Here is an 8,411-nt window from a genome sequence, read left to right on the forward strand (position 1 = left end):
TCTGGAGAAACTGAGTCATGGGCTCTGAGAATCAAGAGAAACTAGGAAATGAAATTCACCTGTCATTTACTGTAATAAGCCTCTGTAGCTTCTGGAGGAGAATTTTTGCCTAAGAACATCCACACCCCCTCAAATGGGGCTTCTGATGGAAGTGTCTACATTGCCTTCATCCATGGGCTATGTGAGTGTGTGGTGTCCTCATCCATATAGGTATGGGAGTTTCCAGAATTCAGGTCTTTATTTCATAATCTTCATGCACAATACTGTCTTCCTGTCATTTTAAAGGAAAAGTCAGAGGGGTGGGTGGTGTTTCTAAATCTGATTTCCAAAAATACAAAATTCCTAGTGCAGTAATAAACAAACCCAGACACTGGGGCTTGTTAACCTTTGAACATACCTGGGTGCTTTCTGCTGCAGGGCAAGATAGTTCAGAGTGAGAGTACTCATGGGCTGCATTTTCTGGGAAAGGAGGCTGGGGTTTCCTAGAGGTAGAAAAAATATCTCCCCTCCTCTTCCTCTGCATTCCCCTCCTCCCCCCCCTTTTCCTCTTCCTCCTGCTCCTCATTCTACTTCTGTTTATTCTCTCTCTCCCTCTTCCCTTCCTCTGTCCTTCACCCTTCCCTTTTATTTCTCTCACTACCTCTCTCCCTCTCCCCTCCCTCTCTTCTTCCCTCCCTACCCCCGTTTTTCCTTTCCTCCTGCCCTCTCTCTTTCCCTACATCAATGTGTGTTATATACAATAAGGCTTTGGACCCATTCCCTGGCGTCCCCCAGAAGCTATTCCATTGGAATCCCCTTCCCAGTGAGAATGCTTTCCTCCTGAAAATCACAGGGCCAGTAGCTTCAGTCTTAAGTCCTGCTGAAAATCCAGGAATCCTTTGTGCGTGAGTCCCGCTGATTATCTGCCCCATCCATCCTCCTCTACTGGATTAAGTGGTTGAATCAGTCCTGAGACTATTATTCCCCTGCAGTGGTGAGAGGAAGCATCCAGGTTATTCCATGAGACTTTCAGGAGCAATTCACCTGTGATGGCTGAAAATCAAAGCTGACACAGCACATGTCCTGGTCTGCTGGGGAGGAGACTGTGTTGGGCTCAACTGTGCCAGGGGGTAGCAGTGAGGTTTGGGCCAGCCTTTTGTGTCTTTCTCCTGACTAGCACACAAATGAAGCACTAGCTCTGCCAAAGCCCCCACACATGGACCAGGACTTTGCAGCTTCCTGAACATCATCAAAAAGCTTCCACAAAAGCAACTCTGTGACTTTGCACGTCACCATTCTGACTGAAATCTGTCTGTGAATGTGACCCCTTGGCCCAGTGGGACTGGGAGGCACTGTGATGGAAGATCCAGGGCCCTTAGTTCTCTGGAAGACTTCCTGCTGGCATCAACCCAGGCTCATCCATGGTGATCACCATGGGGGAAGCACACCTACACTTGAAAAGAACCCACAAACACTGCTCTGTCAATGTCACTTGGCATAATAAGGCCAAGTACCATGACAATCACAGCCTTCAAAAAATGAGTCATTTGATGACCTCCTCCATAAGCATGCTTATGAAAATCCACAGGGTGCCTGGGACATCCTTTACAAGTCCCCATCACTAAGCAGCAATTTTCAGCCATTGTTTCCTCTTGGTCACTGAAAACATTTGTCATTTCCTGTTTTCACCATTTTCCAAAGATTCTAATTGTCAGTTTCAAAAGGCAACAACTGTTTTCTTGGGCCTTATCTTCGGAGCACATTGATTCAGAACAAAGGATTGGGGCCTCCATCTGCAAAACAAAGGAAGCATCCTCCTAGGGAGGCCTGGATAGAATGCTCTGGCTGCTGGGCCAGGGACAATAGAAACAGGCCCAGAGCACAGGACTAGGAGTACCCCGGACCACCTCAGCAGTATAATAGACCCCTCTTGACAGGAGTGCCCCCAGAACCTTCCAGGATGCTAGAGGGCCCATCCTGCAGGCTGGATGCCAAGTGTACTCTTTGGATTTGGGAGTTTGTGTAACCATGCCACTATTCAGGTTTTTCCTTCAACCCTGGATGTCCTGGGTTTTGTGCTTCCTTGGATGAGCATTGCCAACAACCCTGTTCTTCCTATAACTCTGGATTGTTTGAGAAGCACTCTCTTTTATCTGATAGACACTACCCAGTTCCTCAACCCTCTGACTTTGGTCTCCCCTGCCCTTGGGGTGTCTTTCCTCTGTGCTTCTTCCATTCTTGGTTCTTCTGCCTTTCCCCTACTTCTTCTTTGGTCACACTCTGTAGCTTACGCTTGCCCCCGACCCCTGCCCCTGTGCAACTGTGTTATTTGATGAAACTATTGGGGCAGCCAGTAGGGAAGGAGTTAGGATTGGTGTAGACCTAGGTGGCCATAGGAGCCAGTCCCCAGAAGCAGCAGACTGGACAGGCAGAAACACTGGGTCTGCAGTTAGAAGACATGGTGTCATGTCAGTAAACTGGGGTCTGTAGATATTCTACACTTGATCCTAGCCAAAAGGCCGAGAAGTGGTGAGGGGTCTGTAGATATTCCACCCAGATCTCCTGGCCAAAGTTGATGTAAGGGTAGAAGGAAAGAACATAAGTGAAAAGGCTACCTCGGAAATGCCTGCTTATCCTGAGAATCTCAGGGAGATCCTAGTGCTCCCCACCTTCCTGGTGGTGTGGTCTTGGGAGGTCATAAGGCCTCTGTGCTCCTCATTGACCAAGTGAGTATCACTGGGATAACAATATGAATACTTCAAAGCATTGTTGCAACATTGTGTGAAATAATGGCTGCAAAGTGCTCAGTACAGTGAGCACGCATGAAGGCAGTTTTGTCACCTCCATGCTTTAACAGGAAGAGGGCAGCTCTGTGGGCTGGCTGAGAAAAAGCACCTCCAGGGACCACATCCCAGCAGCCCCAGAGGATGGGGGCAAGAGCTCGGACAGGAAGCAGGCTAAGGCCAGGATAGTAAAATCGTTTCTAGTGTAGTCTGCCTGGTGTCATGTGTTTGTCTTCTCTGCCTTGGCAGGAGCTGAGGCCAGAAACTGCTGCCGGGCCTGGGAGCTGGACATTCTCCCAAGTACCAGCCCTCTGCCTGCCTCCATGCCACACCCCCATGTCAGCCCTCTAAACACAGAAAAGCAGGCCAGCCCATGTTGCAAAGTCAAGTCTTCTGGCATCTAGGGGGACGCAGCTCAGAAAGTGGACTCGGGGGTTGTTCCCTGCTGGAGCTACCTTGGTTGTTGGTACACTTGTGAGCAAGCTTCTTAAGAAGGGGGGAGAGATGGCAGTGGGTAAATACTAGATTGGGAGTCAGACTTGGATCGGAATGGCTGAGGATCTCTGTGCAAGGGGTCATGCCTCCTATGTGCCCTCATCTGGTTCTCTACCAGCTGGCCCCTTGAGCCACTCCCACACTCAGTGCTTGGACTGCAGGCCTGAAGCTTGGCTCCTTCCCCCACCCACCCAGCTTGGAAATGGAGACAGGAAGATCATCCCAATTGCACATGCTGCAGCCAGTCAGGAGAATGAAGGGAAGTTGGCAGTGAGTGACTACTCCTCCTGGTGTCAGACAGTGCATCCATCTGATGATGTGATCATCCTGTTGTTCATGCCAGGACCACCCAGAACAATCCTCAGCCTTTTCCCCATGACAACACTACAGAGGCTGGGTACCCACTACCGTATAGCCCAGAGTTAGCTCTGCCCCAGTCCTGGCATCCCTGGTTTGCTCAACCATTCCTTGTCTGTGTGGTTTGGAGTCCAATCCCTACCCCAGTCACTTAGTGTCCTCTGAATGCAACCAGTTTATCTGGGTCTCCTTGATAGCTGGCATGCCTAGACTCTTGTCAGCCCTTATAGGTATGGTCTGGCCAAAACAGAGTAGTGTAGGACTGTCACCTCCCTCATTCTACATACTCTGCTTCTATTAATGTGGCCTAATGTTACATTTGCTCTTTTGGTGACCGCATCTCACTGTTGACCCATCCTGAGTAGAAGGACATCCAAAATGCCTAAATATTTTTCTACATGCACTTGCTGTTAAGCTCTGTGTCTGCCACCACAACCTATGCTGTCGCAGTTGGTTTTTTTAATCCAAGTTGCAGAATCCTACTTTTATTTATACCTGTGGAGTTTTGCTTGGGAGGGTGGGGCATGCATGCAAGTGTGTGTTGGTGTGTTCACTCATGCTTTCTGCTACATCAAAGCCAAGTCCTGGTTCCCCACACAGTGATCCCAAGGCAAATATTTCTTGGTAGCCTTATTCTAACACATCTTTTTCATCTTCTGTTTAGCAAAAGAAACAGAGATCAGTTCTTATGGCAGTGACCCCTGAACATCAAAGTGCATATGTCACCCAACAGATGAATCAATTTCAAGGTAAGCAGTTAACATCAATGTTCCTAAAGGAACAGGCCAGGCAGTATGTATATAAGGGTGGAGTTAGAATTCACCCCAGAGTAAGCAATTACTGTGGGTGTTTCTGAAAGCATTGAGGGAAAGAGGGAGGTCTGCAAGTGAGTTCAGTAGCACTCTGCTTGGATTTCTCACACTGGAAACTTAAATAGGATCCCAATTGAAGGCCATGTATTAATGACTCTGACATCACTATTTAATTCAACAGATTGATTAAACTCAGGCAATTTAAAGAAGTTATTCTCAGGGGGAGAAGGGCACACCCCCTAGGGTTTTATAAGAATCAACTGAGGGCTGCTAAATCCCAAGGGTTCTGATCCTACCCTCCTTGCCCTCACCCCAGTGACCTTCTATTCTAATGGGATCATGGGCCACCTCTCAAGTGTCAGCAATGGAAAAGGGGTTGAAGCCCTGCCTTAAAGAGTTTGTGGTGGGGGGCTCCCAGAGCATCCACAGATAGCAGGGGTCCCCACCCTACCATGACAGCTATGAATGTAATCAACATTTATTGGTCAGGAATACAGCTGTTTGCAAAAAAACAAAAACAAACAAGCATTGGTCCCTACTTCTCGGAGCTTGGAGATTAGCTGAGGAGACATGTGGTAAGCTATCCTTAACAGCCAGTAGTGACACTGTGCAAGACCAAGGTTATTCTCACTTAAGGCTCAGAAGGGCCGCTTGCCCTTCAACAGGTGGTCAGCATCTTCATTTTAAGCAGTGCAACCATCACAACATTGCTCCTCCATTCTCATGCAAAAACCCTTGTTCCTTTGGGCTTAAGACCAGCTAAATATCCCACCTGTCCAGGTCAGCCACACTTCAGTTGTATGGACAGGGCAGACAAGTTGCAGGAAGGCAATTCTGTCTGTCAAGGGATGGACAGTGCCAGTCCCATGTACTGAGTATTGAGTATATAAAAGCACACTGAGACCCTGGCCTCATGGAGCTTACAATCTACTTGAAAAGACAGAGAGATAAGCTGGAATTTTTCATCCAACATTATCTATACTTGGTGGGGTGTGGGGGAGGTGTGGGAGCAGACTCAAGAGTCTAGGAGAGCTCCCTAGAAGAACTGTGGTCCAAAGTGAGGGTGGAGGAACGAGGGGACTTGAGAAAAGCTGGGGAACAGGAGATGCTCAGTAGGAGCCAAAGGTGGAAGGTGAGAGGTCAGTGCTGGGCTGGTAGCTCCCCATCAGCAGCTGCAGCCCAAATTGAGAGCACCTTTGGAACTGAACCCCCTTCTCTCTTTCTGTAGCCGTCCAAGAACAAGTCACCTCCAAGTGTAGCCAGACCAAGGCAAACTCCCCATACAGCCAGCACATGATGCCACCCACAGCTGGGTTCCTTCAGAACAATCTGAGTCCAGGAATGATTCCACCCAGCAGACACCAGACCCATGAGGGCATGATCTTACCGACCTTGGGCAAAAAGCAAGGAATTTTTAACCCCAACCCCCTGTTTCCCATACCGTCATGCTCAGGCCAGAACCGCCTGGGTAGCCTTGGCTCTGTCTGCCAGCATACACAGATGCCCAAGGCATCCCCCTTGGGAGTGCTCCTGCCCAGGTTCAGCCAGCTCCTCAGTCCCCACCAGCTCAGACAGCCGTGTGTGCCAAGAATGCCCACCATGTTCAACAATGCCACATGGGTGGCAGCGGCAATGTCAACCCCAGTGGTCTCAAGGGAACCAACCCCGAGGCAAGTGGATAATAGCATTCAGCAGCAATTTGATAGGAACTCAGTCTTTGCCAAGGTGCCTGCGGGAGTCTCCCTGGCCTGTCCACCACAGCAGGCAGTCAGGCCTCCCAGTCAGGGGACCCCAGGAAGCAGGCCTGGCCAGGTGGTGAATGCTGTGTTACCCAACCCCAACTTCTGCCTGAGACAGAGCCCAGTGCTTGGTCCTGTGCCTGTGCTGAATGCCGCCAAGTCCCTCCAGCAGGGTATAGCCAGCTTTGGTCCCATGAGTCCTATGCAGGGCATTGAGCCACCACCAAGCTATGTGGCTGCTGCTGCCACTGCCTCTGCTGCCTCAGCCATCGCTGCCAGCTTGTCTCCTGGTCCATTCAACAGAATCGGGCCCCCTCCTGAGCTGCCACCCTATGACTTTTTGCCCCAGGCCCAACCTCTACTAAATGATGTGATTTTACCACCTGACTCCAGTGAGGTGGATTTCATTGAAGCTCTCTTGAAAGGCCCCAGCACGAGCCCAGATGAAGACTGGTTGTGCAACCTGAGGCTGATTGATGACATTTTGGAAGAGCAGAATGCTGATACCCAAAATGCCACAGCCCAGAATGCTGGCCTAGTCACCCAGAATAGCCAGAATAGCACCCCCAACATTGACATCACTTTAGGGAGTGGTGTGAATCCATAGCAAATTCACAACCGGCCCCAGACAGCCACACAAGTGTTCAGCCAATGCCCAGCCCCCTCTACCTGTAACAAAGTGGAAAGCTGGTGAGTTTTCAAAATACCTGTACATATTTGAAAATTTTGTGAATGGCTTTCCTAAACATTAATGACAGAAGTATTTATACTTCATTTCATGATTTTCTAAATAAAGTGATAGCTTTTCTTTCAATACGGTTGTGTTTATTATGCATTGTTTGTGTTTATTATACATTGTTGCAAATATGCAGACTGTGTTGTTTGCTCCAAGGATATCGTGTAAGCCAGGTGGCTAAGTCACTTATGTGCTTGATGGGACAGGAGATGTGGATGTAACCAAGAGGTGTTGTACAAGCTTAGAAATGCCACATAGAAAACCACTTGGCCATTTATTTCCATTTTCACTGAAAATGTGATCGCCTTGTGTAATTTTTAATCTTTGCAAACCTTTCTATCTCTACTAGCTCTTTTCTGATAAGCACATTACAGCAGAAGCTGCTTTTATTGTAAGTGCCCCATAGAGGAAATTTGCAAGGAGGCTGAGAGAGTTATGTAGATTTTGGAGAGGTAAAGAGAGAGCATGTGAGCTAAACACTCTCTGAGCTATCAACCTTAGGGATCTACAGGGTCCTCCCTTTATCATTCAGACAAGAGGACCTCAGCTTTGCACCTCTCCAGAGGCATCCTTGAAGGGTGAAGGTGAGATGTTCCTGGTTTAAAGCCTTTCAGTATTTGGTTTGATTTAAAGCTTTGTGTTTGCGGGGGAAAGTCTATAAACATCAATACTTGATTTTTGGTTCATGTTTGATGGTTTGTATCTGCAGTTATCATGTATATTTCAGTGTCTGTTATAGAAAAATCCAGGCCCACTGTGCTGTAAACTTTTCTGTGTCCAAACTCTATGTAATCACATTTTAATTGCCACTTTGTATTTTGCCTCTATGTTTGAAATCTGGCATCTGTTTTAAGCCAGAATGTTTTTTCCTTTCTTTCTGTAATAAACAGCCTGGAGAAAAGTGCCTCTGTTTTCATTTTTCAAGGAAGCATTCAATACCTGCAAACCCATGTCAGCAAAGTCAGCCAGTGTCTTTGGTTCTTTCCTAGGCTACCGATATCCTGCACATTGGAAAGATGCTGCATGTAGGGGTGCAGGGTGAAAAGTTTGTGTGGGCCAGCTACAGTCAGTTTCACATCACAGCATAGAAGCTTGCCATTTTGGGTCCCAGCCCGTCATTTTATAGATGAGGAAACAGAAGGGACGGGAGGCCACTAAGGCAACTCAGCTTGGTGGGGTGGGCAGGGGAAGGCTTGTACTGAGAATATAAACTGCCCTGTCATCCTCTTTTGGCTGAGAGGTTGATGGACCTAAATAATGTGCCATCTCCTCCTATGTGACACCCATATAAAGCAGCTGGAGATGGGGGGATACCTTGAGGCACATGGCATGTCTGTTGTACTGGAAAGTAAATGTCTTTCACTTCAAAGACAACCAACATGGGCTGGTGAAGCCACTGGGCAGCTGAGCACCCCTGCGGTGCATGGTAGAGGTAGAAGGATGTCCCACCTCCCCTTCCCAAAGCCTTGATCATCCTGAGTGCTAGGGCAGGAAGAGCTCAGCAGGCTGG

At 48.3% G+C, this 8,411-nt stretch overlaps 1 protein-coding gene across 3 annotated transcripts in view; it reads left to right on the forward strand.

The window, feature by feature from the left end:
• MAMLD1 (mastermind like domain containing 1) overlaps positions 1 to 7,792 on the forward strand; it is a 138,616-nt gene extending 130,824 nt beyond the window's left edge. For 2 of the 3 annotated variants that reach the window (XM_045188199.2, XM_024551113.3), the window contains 2 exons: positions 4,279 to 4,363; positions 5,655 to 7,792. In XM_045188199.2, the coding sequence (XP_045044134.2) occupies positions 4,279 to 4,363; positions 5,655 to 6,772 (1,203 nt within the window). In that variant the 3' untranslated portion in view covers positions 6,773 to 7,792. The remainder of the gene's footprint in view (positions 1 to 4,278; positions 4,364 to 5,654) is intronic. The other variant, XM_045188200.2, reaches the window with a different exon arrangement.
• The last annotated feature ends 619 nt before the right edge of the window (positions 7,793 to 8,411 follow it).

Source organism: Desmodus rotundus, chromosome X (assembly GCF_022682495.2).
Source record: "Desmodus rotundus isolate HL8 chromosome X, HLdesRot8A.1, whole genome shotgun sequence".
Lineage (NCBI taxonomy): Eukaryota > Metazoa > Chordata > Mammalia > Chiroptera > Phyllostomidae > Desmodus > Desmodus rotundus.